Source organism: Dama dama, chromosome 25 (assembly GCF_033118175.1).
Source record: "Dama dama isolate Ldn47 chromosome 25, ASM3311817v1, whole genome shotgun sequence".
NCBI lineage: Eukaryota > Metazoa > Chordata > Mammalia > Artiodactyla > Cervidae > Dama > Dama dama.
Genome location: NC_083705.1, coordinates 27,516,336 through 27,536,334, shown reverse-complemented (window position 1 = coordinate 27,536,334; position 19,999 = coordinate 27,516,336). Strand labels below are relative to the sequence as shown.

The following is a 19,999-nucleotide window of genomic DNA, read 5'->3' as shown; positions in this document are numbered from 1 at the left end:
GACAAGTATTGTGTGATTCCACTTTAAGAGATATCTAATGTCCAATTCATAGAAAGTAGAATGGTGACTACCAAAGGTTTGTAGGAAGAAAGGGTAGTTATTGTTTAATAAGCTTCAGTTTTACAAGACAGAATATTTCTAGAGGTCTGTTCCATAGCCATGTGAATATGTTTAACACTACTTAAAAGTGCGTAAAAAGATAATTATGTATAATTATGTCCTTTTTTTTTTTTTTTTTGGAGAAGGAAATGGCAACCCACTCCAGCATTCTTGTCTGGAGAATCCCATTGACAGAGGAGCCTGGCAGGCTATAGTCTATGGGGTCGCAAGAGTCAGACACGACTGAGTGATTAAGCACAATACATGTGCTTTTAACCACAATAAAAAGTTAGAATATTTATGTGACTTTTAAAAAGTATAAAGTAAAATGCCAGACTGAGAAAAATATTCAAAACAGTTGTAAGAGTTACTTTCCTAAATGTACTTAGCTATTACAAATAAATTAATAAATGGCTATATTCCAATTTTTTAAATGATGAAATACATTTACAGCCACTGGACTAAGAAATAGCAAACAATGAACTGATGTTAAACTCATTCAGGAAACAGAATAGTAAATAATAAATGATATTATATTTTACCCATAATAGTGATGAAAATGAAAATGGATCATATCCAGTGACGGTAAGAGTGATAATGAGAAATTAATAGGTCCTCTGGCATGCTGCTTATGAGTGTATAAGATGATGAAACAATTCTAGAGGCAAATTTTCCAATATAATATTTCCCTGGCAGTCCAGTGGTTATGATTCTATGTTTTCACTGCAGGGGGATAGGTTCAATCCCTCCTCAGGGCTAAGATCCCATCTGCCATGTGGCCAATAATAATAATAAAATAATGCATCTTTGGACCAATGATTTCACTTGCTAGAAATATATCTCACAGATACATTTTAATGTTTGTAGTGAGAATTAAATGAAGCAATCCTGAAAAGCATTCTGCTTAATACATGGAAATTATTCAATAAGTGTCATTCATATTTTTATTAAATTTACTTGAATACAATTAAAATATTTCTAAGAGGTTACACCGGACAATGTGAAGAGTACTTACTCTGGTAAGGGCAATGTAAAGCTGAGAGGCCTAAGGAAGTGCAGAAAGGGACTCAGACACTGTTACCTTTTATAGAGATTTTTACCATAAACATACATTATGTTTATGACTTTAAAATCCTAATTTTAGTCACTGAGATCAGGACCAATTGGAAAAATACTCAACATTCTCCTTTCTGAACTCTTCATGCCTATAGTTTTCCTTTCTTTCTCTTGTAAGAGAAGTAGCTAAGGCAACAGGGTTTCCTAGGGCAAGAAATCAAGAGCACTAGGAATTCCTTTAAGCAGGCAGTTTCCCTGGTCACTATACATCTAGTCCTGCTGTCTTGATGTTTCTAATCGAAGGCTCAGAAAAGGGGTGAGAGAAAGAAAAAAATGAGGAAACGTTGTCATCTGAGTTCTCATATTTTCTAAAACAGCTGACCAAGTCTTTTAAGATGCTATATAATCATAAAAACAAAAAGATAACCAACTACTGTGCTGTTAGACGTATCAGAAAATGAATTTCAAAGGATAAGTCACAACAGTCTCACTAATCAGCTGCCATTGAGGTATGAGATTAAGGAAACCATGCACCTTTTCCTCCTTCTTACTATGATTACAGCTTTAAAATGTGTGTTTAGAGGTTTCCAGTGAAAATGTTCAGGGCATGGCAGTGAGGAAAAGCTTCGCCTGAGAAGACTGGCAGGTTTTCTTCTCAAAGGCCCTGAAGATAGGCAATACCTTGGAGAAACTACTAAGATAAGAATCTGGCACTGAGTTATGTAGATTCTGAAACCAGCACATGAGAGCAACCTCTTGTCTCAGAAGCAAACCCATATTACACAAGCTCATGAAACTGCTGAACGGAACCCAAATGCCAATTAACTTCTTTTCAATGGGCACTGTGATCACGGGGCTGATTATAATGCTTAGACCATCTGACCCAGGACTTTCCTTTTCAGTAGAAAGTCCTATAGGACAGCAAAGACTATAATCAGAAGACTTCTTGGTGAACATGGAACCAGAAGAAAGATATAGATAAATAGGTGACAGACTAGATAGATAGATTAGACAGATAGATAGATAGAAATGGCTATTAGTAAGATAATTAACGTATTCTGAATGTTCAATGTCAGTCTATTAACCAACAGTTTCTCTCTCATGGACAATGTTTTGAAAAAGCACTGTCAATTTTTTTCTTCTCTGAGTCTCTTTTATACCTATTCAAATTCCCACCAATCTCACTGGCATGTCAACACATCTCTAAAGTGTTGCGTCTCTGCTGCATTAAGCATAGGTTTTGTATGTTAATTCACAGGGGAAGACTCTCATTTCTACATCTTTTCTTCCCTCTGTACTATATACAGATCCAAGAGAACACTTTGCAATTAACTGTGACCATAATATTAATTCTAGCCAAAATATAGCAGAAGAAACAACACAGCAAAACGCTTTCTAGTATCCCCATATTGCGGCCCACAGTGTTTGGTCACTTTACAAGGTCAATCTTCATTATTACTAGGCCTGACAGTAACTGCCTGGCTACAAGATGAAGCTGATAGCCTTAACTTTCTAGGTGGCTCCTGGTAAAAAGCCTGACTTTGATGTGTCTAAACAAGTATAAATATAGAACTCATGACAAGGTGTATTAGGATTGTAGAATCTTCTGAGAGGAAGCTGCCTAGAGCTGCCCTGCTTAAGAGATTTAAAAGCAGACAGATCAAAGCATGTGTCATTGAAAATCCTGCTGGTTGTCTTGAGAAAAGGGGTAAAATTGCAAACCCATTCAGGTGTACCCATTACTGTAATGACTGAGAATACGAAAATGAAGGGTGAGTTGTGCAGGGTCATAATAATAGTAATCACAGGTCATGTACCACTGATATTGAATTTTTCTTTTGCACAGCAAAGACAGCTTTGTGTTTTTTCTGAATAGCTATGGCAACAGCTTTTATTTTTGACTGCTGGGATTTCCTGTCTATAGACCCATGCATCTGAGTAATATGCCTATCCCAAACATTCATTAGGATACTGAAGATGAGTCAAAAAACAAGATGGACATATGCCAAAAGGTTTTATACTAGGAGTAAAATTTATTTATCCACTGAATTGGCAAACTGAATTTGGGGCAGGTAAAGAAGTCAATGCTGTCACATCCTATTGTATCTCATACTTTCAAGTTAGGATTACGTAAATAGGGAAAGAAGAGGCTAGAAATTCTGCATGCTGAGAAGGAAAGTCTAGAATGGAAGGGTTCTCTTTGCAGGATAAAGCACTCTCTAAAACTTGGAGTAAAACGCAATTTCTGAAGGGAAAATCTTCTTGAGTGATGCTGACTATAATTCTGTGCTCTGTGGAGCATTTAATTGACAGTGTATTTCTTATGGTGCTTCCCTTAACATTCAGCTCTCCTCAAACTGATGCTGTGCCTCTTTTAAATGGGCCACCCTGTATAATCCGAATGAGCTTTTTCCAGTAAAGAATCATGTTGATGTAAATCTACGTTGGCAAGAGCGTCATCAGAGTCAGCTGGGAGTGACAGGCATGTTCTAGCCAATTCTGGATGGTGTGTTGAAGTGTGTTGAAATATGTGTCCCAGGCTACAAGAGGCAGTGCACAAAAGCCTGCCCACGTCTTCACAGGGATGACGTGCTGAACGGCAAAGCCACGGCTCTGTCAGAACATAAAACGCATACCAGGAGCGTTTCTGGAAGAGAAGCCAACCTATCAATCATAACGAAAGCTACATAATCCGCACAGGTAAAAAGGTGCCGGTGCTCGCCCTTTCGCTTAGGGCAAAAACAAAAACAAACAAAAAAAACTTTGCACATGTTGCTTTGCAGGTCAACCTCCTGACACAGATCGTATTTCCTAGTAACAGCCAGGTTCACCTAGTATCCATTTTCAGGCAGGCAATACAAAGCAACAATTCAAACTCCAAAGAGAAAGCTAAGCTCTATTCTCATATTTGTTTTGTTTACAAGGATGATTATGAAAACATCCCTGAATAAATCTTAAAATGCCACACGGTCTTGCTCTCTTTAAAAAATAACTTAGGCCTACACATAAAACCTATTTATTTAATACAAGCAGTACCATTGTAATAACTATCAATATATGCATGAACCATTGTGGTAAGTATCACATATATTTTTTCAGAATTTTTTTTCAGTTCTTCAGTATCTATTTTAAACATCATGCTTAAGAACAAGATTTTGTATCCAATGCAGCGGGGGTTGGGGGCGGCAGGAGAATGGTAATTTCACATTAGAAAATCTGCCCTAGGGCTATACATCTGGAAACTAGCAATTTCCCAATTGCCTTTCTGCATCTTCCATCACATCTCTCATCCCTGGAGCATGATGTATGGTAAAGGGGTGGGAAGAACATGGCTTTACCAGACAGAAATGTTGACAGACCTGGCCAGCTGGTTCTCATTGCCTGTCTCCTCCATTCCTATAAATGCACTGCAGCTGAATTAGAGTGCCTGGAATGAATTTCAACAAATAGACCCTAGAGGCTGGCCATTCCAGCCTAAGAGTTGTTACTTGTTTAACTACATGGCCTCAAATGAGATTCTTGTCTTTGACACACAGTCATCACCACAAAAGGTCCAAGACTGCCAGGGGATTGTTCATCACCAGACTCTCACCCACCACTGGCTCTGTAAATCCCCCAGAGCCTAAGTCCCCCACTCCCCTCCACCCTCTCAAAATTTTCCATTGTGAGTTTCCATATTCTTGCTCTGACACTAATGGCTGCCCATTATTTCAGCCCTCTGATGTGGTGGCTACTCCCCCTCCGTGTTTCTGTACCTGGAGAATCCCAGGGACGGCGGAGGCTGGTGGGCTGCCATCCACGGGGTCGCACAGAGTCGGACACGGCTGAAGCGACTTAGCAGCAGCAGTAGCAGCAGCAGCTAAAGAAGAAGTAGGTATCTTTCTTGCTCTCCTCTGCTACTTGCAGAGAAGAGAACTTGTGACCATTTCTTAACTACCCTTTACTACTCTGCTCTGAACTACCATTATATCTACCTACCTATTATACCTGTTCTATCTCACCTGGATCACTGCAACAGCATCTGAACTGGTCTCTCTGTTGCCTCTTCTGCCCACATCTCTATTTTCTACCCAGGAGCAGGAATGCTTTTTCCAAAACTTAAGACAATCTGTGCCCCTCCCTGAGGCAGGCACTCCCATTGCTAACACTTCTCCCTTCAAAACATCAGTCATCACCAAGAAAAATCCTACCACAGCCTCAAAATACGACACGGTGTGGCTCCCTTCTATGTCTTGGACTTCATCTTCTATAATGTCCCCCTTCCTCAAATACACCAACCACATCATCCCTCAGACCTCTGCACTTGTTATTTCTTCTGCCTGAAATGCTCTTCCTCAAAGTAATCACTCACCTTCTTCAGGTCTCTATTCAAATGTCACCATATAGAGAGTCCTCCCCAAAAAGGTATTTAAAACTCTATCCCCTCGATTTCCCAGGTGGAGCTAGTGGTAAAGAACCTGGCTGCCAATGCAGGAGACATAAGAGATGAAGGTTTGATCCCTGGGTTGGGAAGATCCCCTGGAGGAGGGCATAGCAACCCAGTCCAGTATTCTTGCCTGGAGAACACCATGGACAGAAGAGCCCGGTGAGTTACAGCCCATAGAGTCGAAAAGAACTGGATATGACTGAAGTGACTTAATGCACACACATGCACCTCTTACCCAGCTTTATTCTTCCTTATTGTACTTACTATTCTCTGAGCTACTGGAATATATATTTATATATTGCCTTCTTCCCCGTTAGAATACATGTTCCATGTGGGGGTGGGGGGACAGGCCTTTGTCTTTTTTGCTCAGTGTTATATCTTCAGAAGAGTTACAAGATACAAACTAGACACTCAGAAATTATTGTTTGAATAGATGGAAGATAACAGGATATTTAGCACCTCACTCTTACCCTGGTGAGCCAGTCTTGAAATAGAAAAAGTACCTTAGGAGACAAATGGTTTTCTGCATACAGTCCATCAGACTTGCTGGGCATGTTTTAAGCATTATATTCTTATGCAATTTAATGAAAAGGCAGATGGAGTCCTCACATAAATAGTGTCTCTGGTCTGTGCATCAGAACACAAGTGTCACAGGTGGAATTAACACATCTAATTCAAATGGAAATACAACCATGTATTCTATTTCTGGAGGATTATCTTAGGAGGAGTAGAAGGCATTAGGTAACTGAAAGATGGTCTAGATTGGTCCAATTGGACTAAATCTCACATTCCAACTCTTAAGTGTTCAGTGCACACACCTGTGGTTTAGCAAGCTTAGAGCAGGGTAATAACTCAAAATGTCACTTCCTTTTATTTGGAGTAAAGCTGTTGAGAAAGATAAAACTGATCATGTTTCACTTAAGCATATAAATCCCTGGTGTGCATACATGTGTGGGTGTGTGTGTCTGAGAGAGAGAATGTTAGCTGACCTCTGAAACCTGATTCCAACTTACATTTATGGTCACCTTCTGCAGAGACACTCTAAGCTGTACCCAATCTCACTCAAACCCCATATAATCCCCATATTGGTTAATGTGGTTCCTTTGGTGAAAAGAGCTTACCTCCTGCCACTTTCTGTCCTTCCATACTTCACTCCAGTTCTCTCCTCACTCAACTTCTCTAGGCTTTATGTTCATATCCAATCCTTTTCTAGGCCCCACTTTTCTCTTTGTAAAATGGGATAATTAAACCTAAACCTAGTTAAGTTTCCATGAGTATCAAATAATATAAAGGACTTCCATGGCAGTCCAGTGGCTAAGACTCTGAGCTCCAGATACAGGGGGCACAAGTTCCATCCCTGATTAAGGAACTAGATTCCGCATGCCACAACTAAGAGTTTGCATACCACAACTAAAGACACATCTTTCATGCTGCAACTAAGACCTGGTGCAGCCAAATAAATAAATATTTAAATAATGTAATCTAAGTAAAAACTCAGTGTGGGCCTTCTTTGTGACTCTATGCCATACTCCACCTCAAGACTTACCATGATCCCCACCACAGGAAACAATCTCTTCTTTCCTATAAACTCCACCACTCTTTGCAGTTAGTTAGGGCAACTACTAATGCTTTATGGTTATTTTGAGTAATCATATCCTATCTCCATCTGATCCCAATCCTAGAGAGCAAAGACAACACCCCAGTAGCATCCCACACACCAATTTACACACACACAGTAGATGAATTAAGCTCCCGGATTTCAGTTCAGATCACCCTCAGTGTTCCACCATGGCTCTTTTTACGTGACAATTGAATAGCACTTTATGCTTTTCAAAAAGTCTTTTCATTAAGTGTATCATTTGAATTTTTAAATAATTCTAAGAAGTAAGGAATGAATTACCAATAATTCCATTTTATGGATGCACTTAATTGTGATCTGTGCAGTTGAAATAATACCCCTGGGATCACAGAGTAAGTGAGTAGCAGAGTCGGAGCAGACAGTATATTTTGGGACCTCTTTCTGTATCACAACAAGACTGTGCTAGGTGCTAGGGATGAAGTGATCAGTGCTTCTAGATCAGTGCTTCTCAACCAGGGACAATTTTGCCCTCAGGGGACATTTAGCCATATAACTAATAATTACAGGGTGGTAAAAACAGGACACCAACACCTGACTTTCTGCTTAAGAACTGGAATTACCTAATCCAAGTTCAGTGTGTTTACCACCAACTAAGGGATTCAGACCCAAAGAACAAACGTTCTTCTTCAAAAACAGATGCCCTTCTTCCAACAGTGGAAATATCAGTGATTCAGGACCACTCAGTTGATACGTTAGAGGATCTGATGCACCAAGATGGCCTGAAGCATAGGGGATGTCATTGATCGAATTTAAATGTTGAATATAATGATGAGGGTATTTTCTTTCCAAATCCCTTTCAGTCACTCTTACTACCTTAAGGAGAAGGACTCCATCGGCCTGTCACAACTTTACATTATTCACTAACTGCCATTTGAGACTGAGAGCAGACCTCGGGCTCAGAACCACTAGCAGGTCACAGCATCTAGTTAAACTTGAATCCATTTAACCTGCTTTTTTTTTCATTGCATTTTTGCCCAATTATCTTCTATATATGATAAGTGACACTGGTTTCCAATTTATAATAAAAAGGATATAAGGCTTCATGCTTAAACATATAGGCCTTTAAATAAAAATATAAATCCACTAAAAAAATTAAATACAACATGACACAAATGATCCACAGGTGTACCTTACACTGGGCAGGTGATACAGGAATGAGCACACCATTAATGACCCTGCTATTGTTATCGTAAGAGGGCTTTATTAAAGAAACCTGGTTCTATTCAGAGGCGAGCCTTTGCATTTGGCCTTGTGCGTCATCAGCCTCCAATTCATATATGTTTTAGTTATTACTACCAATAAATCACACACTGTTCTATTTGGCACCCACTCAATAGAAAGCCATAAAAAAAAAATCACCCTGCAAAGTAAAACAAATACTATAAACCTAAAGAAGGTAAACAAGCAGAAATGATAATCCAAATAACCTTATTAGTCAGAAAGTTGCTTTCTTTAAAAAGGTCAACAATACACACTTACCATTTATCTATATAAATGTGAAATCAGCTATATAAGAAAATGAAAAAAAGCCCTATGTACTCTACTAATTAAAATATACAAAGTCACTTTCTTTTAATTATAGTTAATCTAATCAGAGTGCTATCTCATAAGAATAATGGAAAGGAAATCAGTTGGTTTGAAAGAACTGCAAGGTAAAAATGGGCATGAACTTTAGGCAAAATATTTATGTTAAAATAACTTGTCTATGCTTAATCTCTTCAAATTTTTTTTTTCTATTATTCAATTTTACTTATTCTGAAGATCTACTTTGGAGAAGTGACACTTTTTTCCACCAGTTCAAATTTCTCCAAATTTCATACTAAAAAACCAAAACCAAACAAACAAAAAACAACTATGCAGAGTGCTCTGGGTTTTTGTTTGTTTGTTTGTTTGTTTTGCTTGTTTGTTTCAAATTTCTCCTCAAAATCTTGTCATTTCTTTTATAAGCCTAGGTCTTGTGTATAACTGAACTACTATGACTTATAAGACATAAGAACTAGTCATAAGAGTTTAACAAGTAAGTTATTCAGTAATTTACCAGGAATTATAAATATACTTACATATTTTTCAGAATACAACAGGCATAAATTATTTCAAAGTATAAACTAAAAATTACTGAAATTGAAAATTAGTGACAGTATCATATACCAATTCACTCAGAAATACTAAAGTCAAAAAATAGTAGTCAAGGTTTGGGTAAATCCAGAACACACACTCATACATGCAGAGTTGTGGTGACAAAGTTCAAAATACAGTTAATCATTCAGTTTGAAACTTTTTTCCACAATGGCAATCAAGCACAACATAACCAAGACTTCTAGACTGGAAGGCTATAGATCTCCCCAGGTGTTTGGCACAAGAACAACAGCAATTGAGAGAACAGCAATTAAAGAACAAATATTTAATAAATGCATATTTTACAGGTGGCATAGCCCCTCACGTGGATACAAAGATTGATTAACGTGAGGGTTCCTACTTTTCAGGAACTTACATTCCAGCTACACAGTCAAAAGACACACACGGAAAAGAAGACTGCATAAGACAGAAAGTGTTAAATAAATGGCAACACTGTGCTCTCAGAGCTCAAGATAGATCTCACCAAATGAAGTCAGGCAATTTGGCCCTGTACACATTTGCTCATGAAAACCAAAAGTTGAGCCATTAATCCCAATGTTTTCACTTTCTTTCCTCTCATTAAACTTTACATTTTATTTATGATGTACTGACCCAAAGAAAACAATCTCAGAAATGCCCTTTTAAAGAAGACAGACAGCATTTACTTCTGGTTCCAGAGATATTTCCTTTATGAAAGCAGATCATCTGTTAAGTCCAAGAGGCCTTTCCAAAGTGGGGGGATTGGGCAGGAAGGCTGGCAGATGACTAGAGGGAGTGTTTTGAGGTCAAACGGGCTGTGGTCCTCCTGCCGAGCCTCCCGGTCAGTCACGGTCAGCCTGTGAGTCAGGCCAGCTCCGGTTACTAGGCAGTTTGCTGCTCTGTTGCTTAGTGACTTGAGCCTGCAGACCATCATTTCCAGCTGGCTCTTCTGGAACCAAACGGTAATAGATTTCTGACTTGATCTTTTTCTTTAGATTTCAAGCCTTTCATGCCTTTTTCTCTGAATCACTGAAAATGAAATTATATTCTAACTGGTTTTGTCTTGATGTCAGTCTTATTCTAAAACTACTTTCTATCAGAATGTTTTCTGCTGACCTTAAAACCTTCCTTCTTCAAGGACATATATTTCTCCTACACATACATATATTTTTATGGAAAAAAAAAAGATGGCTACATTCATATGAGCCACAGGTGTTAAACAGGTAAACTGAGATTCCACATTAAGAAAGGGTTCTGTTCCTCCCCTTCTGTTAACTAACCACCATTTCGTAAAGTCATTGAATATCCATTCTTGCAGGTTCCATATATAAGCAGGGTAGAGAAATAAATAAATGTGAACATGATTCTTAACCCAAAGGAAGGTAATGCTGAAAGAACACAGGATGGAAACTTAGGCAAACCTTAGTTTAAGTTTTAAGTCAGTTCCTTTCATGGCTGTCTAGCTGCATGATCTTGATTATGTACCAGTTTCCTTGGGACTCAGCATCTGCATATGTAGAATACAACTAATAATACTAAAATTCGAGCTTGTTTCTTTTGAAGGATTAATGTACATAAAGTATCTGACACACAGCAGGCGCTAAATCATTATTATATACGTGTGAAAGTTGCTCAGTCATGTCCAACTCTTTGAGACCCCATGGACTGTAGCCTGCCAGGTTCCTCTGTCCATGGAATTCTCCAGGCCAGAATACTGGAGTCGGTAGCCATTCCCTTCTCCAGAGGATCTTCCCAACCCAGGGATGGAATCCAGCTCTCCCATATTGCAGGCAGATTCTTTACCATCTGAGCCACCAGGGTATTGTTAGAATAAGTCTCAGGTTATAAAAGTGTGTTTTTATGAACCTAAAGTTTTAAGTCCAAAGTGATATCAAACAATTCCTTCTGATATCAACTCAGGATCTCATTTTGAGAATAAGTACTTCATTTGAAATAGTTAGACAGCCTTTACGTCCTTAAAATTGAACATGAAATGATTTTCTTCTGCTTTGTATATATGGTAGAAGAGATTGGTGTGTTAAGATGGTACATAATCGAAGATGCAGTAAAATTTTAAATTCAATTTTTTATTACTATCCACAGATTTCCACATTTCCTACCCCAAATCATGGCTTTCAGATGGTGTCCTAGAGTGAATACCATTCATCCTGAAGGCCCTGAAGCCTTTTTATGAGTCACATAATTATTAAACCACTCTATCCCCTGTTTTTACCCATAAGGCATACACCTCACTAACTTACAACAGCAAGTTGGAACTGGCTTTTAATTACTTATCTTAAATGTACTTATTTTGTTATCACTTGGTAAATTTAATTAGTCAATTCTTACTTGTAAATATCAAATGCCTCTATATCCATATGACTTATGAATAGAGTCTACAATTCGAAAAGGTTGGCAATTAAGGTCTAATATCGAGTGGCCACAGAATTGGAAATACATGGCTTCTACTATGTTAAACTCTCACAGTTTAAAACATGTTTTGCTTTTTTTTTCCCCCAGCAGCAAAACCGTTTAAAAAATGACATAACTTTGCCACACTGGTGATAGTAAAGCTTCTTCCTGAAACTGCTACTTGAAGAACAACTTTGGTACCTTCCTGTCTAAGGAACAAAAAAATGTACTGAAGCTCCAAAGCTCAATTAATTCAGTAATCTCACAAGAGCTTGTTATTTATAAAGATATTTATATAAAGAATAACTTTAAAAATTATTTTAATGAACTTTGAGACAAATGTTTTTTATTTTCTTCTCATTCAGCATTTCTACCAAGTTTATTAGAAAGACTTTTGCTTGGAAGTAGTTTTACCACTAGTAGAATGACTTTGGCACAGATACACTTAATATCTCTTCTATTTCTTTAAGATAAATGTCAAAGGTCACAGGAAGTACATATGCGTAATAAATTGCGATGTTACTTCATTGTTTTCTTCATTTTCTTTAGTTACTATTTGTCACATTTTTATTTTGGAATTTCTTAAATGTTCAGTTGCTCAGTCGTATCCAACTCTTTGCAAACCCCATGGACTGTATCCCCACAGGCTCTTCTGTCTATGGGATTTCCCATCCAAGGATACTGGAGTGGTTGCCATTTCGTCCTCCAGGAATTTCTTAAATATTACAAAGCAGTTAACAAGTTCTTTAAGATGAATGTCTTCCTGAGGTCTTCTGATTTTAGGGAAGGTTAATCAGACTTTTCAAAAGTTATATTCACTTTTAACTGGAGTGCCCCGGGATTTCCAGGGAAGGCACACAGCCAGTTACACCAGGGACACAGCTCAGCCAACTGGCCCCACCTACCCTGCTGGCATTACTTCCTGTTGTGCATCCCAGAAACTCTCCCCCGGGAAACGTCCTCCCCACCTCCTTGTATCACACTACCCAGAGCCCACCTCTGAGTTCCCAGCTCCTAGGGCAGCACCAGCAATGCCCTTCTCTGGGTATCACCACTATAAGTGACGGAGAAAAGATAACCTTAAAGTTATCTTTTAAGATGGGTAAATGACAGAGTTGGAACAAAGGAGAGAGTTCTCAAATAGAATCTCTAAATAACAGCTTTGAAAAACTACTTGGGTGTGTGTGGGTGTGTTTGTGAATGGGGCTGTGTTTGTGTTGGACCTATAAACTCTCTAAATGGCTGGATTTCTTCTTTGTAGGTAATAAAGGGTTTCTGGCCCATTCTGTAACTTGAATAAAATTTATAGTGCATTTCTCTCTTAAACAACAAGCAACCATTAAAAACAACTATACTTGCTGAAGAAATTATGACTCAAGAAAGCAAATGTTTACTTTGAAACATAAGCAATTTTATATCCAAAGCCAATGCCAGTAAAGTTTATAATAAGCAAAAGTTACGGCCAAAAAAACTTATCTAGCTCCCTAAAAATCTTTAAGATTTTCTAAAAGCCTCCTAAAAAAGGCCTTTCAAAAATCCACCTAGAGGAATTATTTTGTTGTTTAAGGATGTTAAGTGCTTTTTCTACCTTTGGATATGTTGTAATTAAACACACACACACACAAAACAGAAATTTTAAAGATAAGACACGTATTACCTGGACAGTATCTTGCCCAAAGAAATCCTATTGCCTGCTACCACTTACACACTCTAGAACACTTTCCTTCATTTGGTGCATAGAACCCAGGGTAAAAATGAGGAAAAAACATGAAAAATACAAAGCTTTTCCTGAAATAAACTTACACTGAAAGTTTTCTTCACCAGAAATTCCAGTGATGTTTATGCTGACATAAGAGGGAATTCCCTACACTGATGAAAAGAGCCTCATCTATAATGACTAGACCACAAGGTACTAGATATTAAGCAAAAATGGAAAAACAAAGTGGTGAGAGGTATGAACACCAGAGGGTCCTGACCTAATACATGGCATCAGATGGAGCACCGGCACTCAATGAACATTAGCTAGGGATGTAATTGTTACTTAAAGCTTTGTTCCATCCACGAAAAACTGACAGGGTAACCACTTTAAAATGAGGTTGATATTTAGTCACTAAAGTGAAAGTGAAAGTTGCTCAGTCATGTCCAACTCTTTGTGACTCCATGGACTATACAGTCCACAGAATTCTCCAGACCAGAATACTGGAATGGACAGTCTTTCCCTTCTCCAGGGGATCTTCCCAATTCAGGGATGGAACCCAGGTCGCACTGCGGGTGGATTCTTTACCAGCTGAGCCACTAGGGAAACCCAAGAATACTGGAGTGGGTAGCCTATCCCTTCTCCAGGGGAATCTTCCTGACCCAGGAATTGAACGGGGGTCTCCTGCATTGCAAGATTCTTTACCAGCTGAGCCACCAAGCAAGTCCTTTGGTAGCTAAGTCACATCCTGCTTTAAGATTCAGCCTGAGCAAGACTGGATTAATGGAGACATAATAAAGGAAATACTGGCTTATAATTACCCTCATTAAGTGTCTGTCCTATGCAAAACACTTTAATTTATACCTAAATGTGCTTAATAAAACCACGACACCAAGTGAATACTATTATGCATCCCAGGAAACTGGGTACCAGTGAAATAAGCCTATATTAAGTAACTTGTTCAAAATCACACAACTAGTAAATGGGAAGTCAAATTTTAATGTAAGTAATCTGACTTCTCAGATACTCTCTGTCCAAGAGTCACATGGCACATGGAGTATTGTGTCTTTTTCAGTATAAATAGGGTGTAAAAATCCAAATGAAGCCTGGTTAAGAACAACCAGGATCAATCTGATAAATACAGTACATAAACGTGAAGTAACTTAGGGTGTTGAGTTAAGAAAAGAGAAGAATTTTTAAAAAGCATGATAACACTGAATGTGGTGATTAATAGGCTTGTCAAAATGGATACAGCAGGGTCCTGGTTTTCTGATGGGTTACTCCAAGCTTCTTGCCTTAAGGTCTAAATTATGGAAGACGAGAGAGTCTGAAGCTGTGGGGTTTCCAAAGCAGATCCAGGAACCAAGGATGACAATGGCAGGGAAGGAGATTTCAGTTGTATATAAGCAAGGACTTCCCAGTCAACAGACTTCTCAGAAAACAGAATTGCTCTGTATGATCCTCATCCAGGAGGTCTGCAGAGATGTTCATCACAGATGTTACTCTACAAACTGAACTATGGTATAGAGGGAGAACCAATAGTCATTAGCACATTGTGATTGACACGGGCCAGCCATTACCCACATCTGTTTTACCTGGTGGCTCAGCTGGTAAAGAATCAGCCTGCAGTGCAGGAGACCTGGGTTCGATCCCTGGGTTGAGAAGATCTCCTGGAGAAGAGAAAGGCTACCCACTCCAGTATTCTGGCCTGGAGAATTCTATGGACTGTATAGTCCATGGGGTCACAAAGAGTCGGGACACGACTGAGCGACTTGCACTTTTTTTTTTTTTGGTAGCAGGACTGAGATAGGTTTCCCAGCCTTCTCTGAAGTTAGATGTGACCACAGAACTGAGCTCTTTCTGGGGAATCCTGGAATAAGTAACGGGTGCAATTCTAGGCCTGCCTTATAAAAACTCACCAATGCCATCTTCTGGACTCTTCTACTATGATTCAGCGGAGCCTGGCAAACTTGGAAACCGTGTGTTACCAAGAATGAAACCATAAGATAATAGGACCCGGGGTCCCTGAAATACCCAGATCAGGCTAGCTCCCCACAAGCAGCAGAAGCCAGAAATAAATATTTACTGTGTCAGTCCACTAAGATTTGGAGAGTATGTTGTAGAGCAAAGTGATTATCTTAACCAGATGCTTTCCAATGTGATTTTTTTTAATACTGTAGTATAAGTAATTTGAAACCAAGGAATAGCTCTTGTTCAACTTTGTAATCAGTACGTACAAGATAAACACTTTGGACTCAGTAGGTAGTAAACATACTCATATTGAATGGAAGGGAGTATCAGGCATAGGAAACATTCTGAGGCAGGCACACATCTGGTGTGTAATTAAATCACTGATTATCTAATTTAAGAGGAGGAGAGGATTTGAGCATGGTGGTGATAGTGGCAGAAGTTTAGATATCAATATGTATTTGTGTGTGTGTACATATATACACATACATATACATACATACATACATATATATATATATATATATATAATCAGCACAATTTGTAATATATTTTTAAAATTCTGGGTCATGCTTAGTCCAAGTAATGAAAGCACAGATGGAATGATATTTGTCAAAAGACACCCATGGGTATTATGAACATCTTGGGTCTTGTTGAACCAATAAGGAAAATGTGAAGTACTCTTTCCAACTGCCCCGCTGGATGCTTTTTCCATGAGGGATACTGTCTGCCCTCAAGTTACTAAGAACTGATATCACGATTTTTCTTTCTCATTTCCATTGCTCTTTCGACATCTCCTTCATCTGGTGGAGACACCACAATGAAGGATTGGCAGAAATTGTGCTCTTGGAGTTTCTCCAAACAGCATCAGAAAAGGAAGTGCCAGAAATTTCAAAAGAAAGCCTGTTTTCATGAGATTTCCTGCCTTCCTTACATCTCAACATGTCCAAATAGTTCCGATAACCTTCGGTTGAACTTGAAGTTGCTTCGCTCCAATAGAAATGAAGTGTCTGCGTGGAGGCTCACTCATTCAGCAACAGGTACACTTTAGGAACTATAATTTAAAAGGCATCTCAACCAAAAGGGACAACGCATGCCCAAATTCTGGCTCTGACTCTTTCTGAACTCCAGCCAGCTCTCCTGTTCAGGTGCTTGATATTTCATCTCAAGCCATCCCTCTCCCTCAGAGCATCTCAGAGTTCACCTACGCCTTTCATTCACTGCTTATCTCTGACAAATTTTTTCACAAACATCTCCCTGAGAGAGAAGTCATCCTTTTCCATCATTTTTTTAAGACTGAAAAATTCAGTGTTTGTCTTACCTCTTTTAGGAACCTTATATCTAACTAAACTTAGAAATACCACTTAGTTAAAATCTTGGGGAAAATAAGAACACTTCCCAGATCAAAGATCTAGTTATTTAAAATGACAATTCTAAGGTCAGACATTTCTTTGGGTGGGCCATGCCTTTTATTTCCTTTGTTGGCTGTTTTCATCTCTGACATGAATGCATGACTGGGTAGGGTCATGTTGCTTAAGTTTAGATTTTGATTCTTTCCTTTTATTGTTGCTTCTTTCCTAAAAGTCTTGATTCTGGATTTTTTTTTGGGGGGGGGGGCAGGGTTCTGTTTTGTTTTATCCATTCCTAGCATACTTGTTCGTGTTCTGTGGAAAAGCTGTATAAAAATCATTCAGTCAGTTTCTCAACTAACACACTATTTTTTTCTGTTATGCCTGTTTTCTTCATCATACTTAATATTCATTTTGCCAAAACATGGAGTAGTGTATAGAACTTACTATTGCCTAAAATTAACCAACTGTGTATCACAGATCCCTCTTTCTCTGATCATAGCCTAGAATTACCTCTTCTCAGGCAGAAACACCATAATAAGCTCACGCAATGATTTATTTTAATATTTGTTTTATGACAGCAGAAAAATACCAAGAATCGTCTAGACACCTAGCTGGCACCATACGCATAAAACAAAGTCACCTATCATAGCAGATAAAAACATGCATATAGCAAATAAAAATACTGACAAAACAGTCAAAGAATTCATATGCGAAGAACAGAGCAATATTGCCAAGTATCAGCCTGAAACTTTCTGCACTGACATTCCTAAACCCACTGAAAAGGCACTTTGAGATCACAAATACATTAAGGTCAGCAGCTAGGAGGGGTTTTACTGAGACACACTATTTTACACACCCACCCCCACACACCTCCATACACATCTCTGTTGAATCACGGGGGTCAAGCAGGAAAGAGAACAAACTACGATTTTCTTCTCTCCTTTCTAGTCTTTTCCCCCACTAGGTTGTTGCAGGATCTTGCAGGGATACTAGCTTAGGAATCAAAGAAACGCCACCATGTCAGTATTGGAAAAAACCTGCATTCTTATTTGACATCTGGAATCCAGTTTTCTTGTAGGAACTTGCAATAGGAATAGAACTTGGAGCACCACCCATGTCAAACATGTCAAAGGCTCCTATTACCAATCTCAAGGATTTCTGCCCTGACTTGGACATCTGTGCGATTTATATTAAGGTAGATTATTTCCGATAAATCATGGGTGAGGAGTGACGACGGTCCTCCACTCTCCTTCCTACCCCTAAAGTGAAAGGCAGGAGGCGCAAGAAATCACCCAGGGGCACCTGGCCACCATGTCTGCTCATCCGTGCAAACCTTACCACGTATGTGCCACGGTGAACCGCCGCTGTTTGGGGATGTTGCTACTGAGAAGCATCCTGCGCAGGAGCCTGGGGGAATTTCTCGGCGAAATCACGGGTGAAAGCTTGGGAGACACCGATTTCCTTGAGGTCTCGGACTTCTCGTGCTGCAACAGGTTTTCCCGCAAGGATTTCACAAGATCCTCGTTCAGCCAGGGGTTTGGACAGTGCGGATTAGCCACTTCAGGGACTGTTAAGGTGTCCGGGCTTGTCGTCTGCTGAGCCATTTTCGTGGTCAACTTTGTACACTTGGCAGTGATCCAGGGCAACGTGGTTGCCTGGCCTCTTTCCAGGGACTGCCTCGCTCGGGCTCCCGGGGAGAGGTCCGGGGAAGCAGGTCGGAGCCAACCCCGCTGCTAGTTCATTCGGCCGCCGGCCCCAGTCTCTCGGCGGAGACGGGGCTGGGAGCAGGGGCGGCGGGCGCGCTCCACGGCGGAAGCCTCGCGAACGTCACCCCCCTCCGCCGATCTGCCAAGGCTCACCGCCGGGCTCGCGGGGCAGCGGAACACGGAGGGAGCCACGGCGAGCGAGGCTTCTGTCAGCGCCACGAAACAGCCTGCTAAACTGTTGGAACTAATGCGCCGCAGCTGCTCCAGAGACGTCTGCTTATGTACATAGAAAGTCCTGGGGGAGGGGGGCGGAGGTAGGGCTTAACCATCCCATGCCTGCTGCCCGCTGTTTGGCTAGTCTTTTCATTTGCTTATTCCTGAATCCAGAGGAAAGAAAAACTTTGAACCTGACCTTCCTCTCCCGCAAGGTCTATTTACCTCCCTTCAGCCTTCAGTCCCCGTTCATAAAAGAAATTGCTAGTCCCTCGGTTTTTATAAGGGGGGGGGGGGGGAATAAACAGACAGGAGCTAGACAAGAAATAGTTCCCTGTTTGCTCAGCTCCATCTGATGGATCTTGTAAGACAAATCCCAAGAGGAGAAAATGGACTCTCTTTTCCTTTCTGTCTAGTTAGAAACCAAACAAAAGGTTTCAAAATACTACATGTGGAACACATTACAGGTTGTGTCGTATAGCCTAATGAAGGCCCTTTCAAAGCATGGAACAACATAGTTATAGCCCCAAATGGTGTTTGTTATCTCTTTGCATTTAAACTGATGACACTCCAGAGGAACAGACTGCTTTCATAAGGGGATTTAAAAATGATTTTTAAAGTTTCAATTATTGCTTATGGTATAGACATTTTATTTACTTATAAAAGAAATAAATCTAGCTTTCTGGCTTTCCATAGTCATTTCCTCAGTTGTTTATTTAATATAAGATTTTTATTTGTGATCAGAATAGCTGCTACAAACTCACTCAAAGTAGGTTTAAAATAGAGGAAATTATTTCTTGCCTACTTAGTTTGCTACTAGAAAGAATTAAATATTACAATTCAAGTAAGTAGGTAATAAAGCCTGTTAAATCTCATTATATGGCCACCAGAAGTACAAGCTTCAGATATGCATTTGAAAGGGAATCCAAACCTTTGATTATAGATGTCCCCAGCAGCCAGGTGATGCTACAGACAATTCAAGGTGGAAATCAAAGCATATTTCTCAGGATCTAATAATATTTTGAAAAACTTTAAAACACAATAAGAAGGAGTTAGGCAATACATTCAGATAAAATGGAAAACAGAGTAGTTTGATCCAGTTATTTTTTGGTTTCTATAATTACTATTAGGTGGATTCTAAAAGTTCCTCCTATTTCCTTCCTTGGTTGTTCCACCTGAAGTTTTAATTCCTTGCATTTAAAATGTTACAGAAAAGGATACTCTGAGGATCTGACTATACAAGCCCAGGGCCACCATTTGGTGTACCTATAATAATTTGACAGTACACATGTGCCTTGACTTCATCAGAAAATTCGGCATACGTAATGATTAAAATGA

At 39.4% G+C, this 19,999-nt stretch overlaps 1 protein-coding gene across 1 annotated transcript in view; it reads right to left on the bottom strand.

The window, feature by feature from the left end:
- PDE4D (phosphodiesterase 4D) overlaps positions 1 to 18,916 on the bottom strand; it is an 801,730-nt gene extending 782,814 nt beyond the window's left edge. The window contains exon 1 of the mRNA XM_061129751.1: positions 18,081 to 18,916. Coding sequence (XP_060985734.1) covers positions 18,081 to 18,346 — 266 coding nt within the window. The 5' untranslated portion in view covers positions 18,347 to 18,916. The remainder of the gene's footprint in view (positions 1 to 18,080) is intronic.
- Positions 18,917 to 19,999: the final 1,083 nt, after the last annotated feature.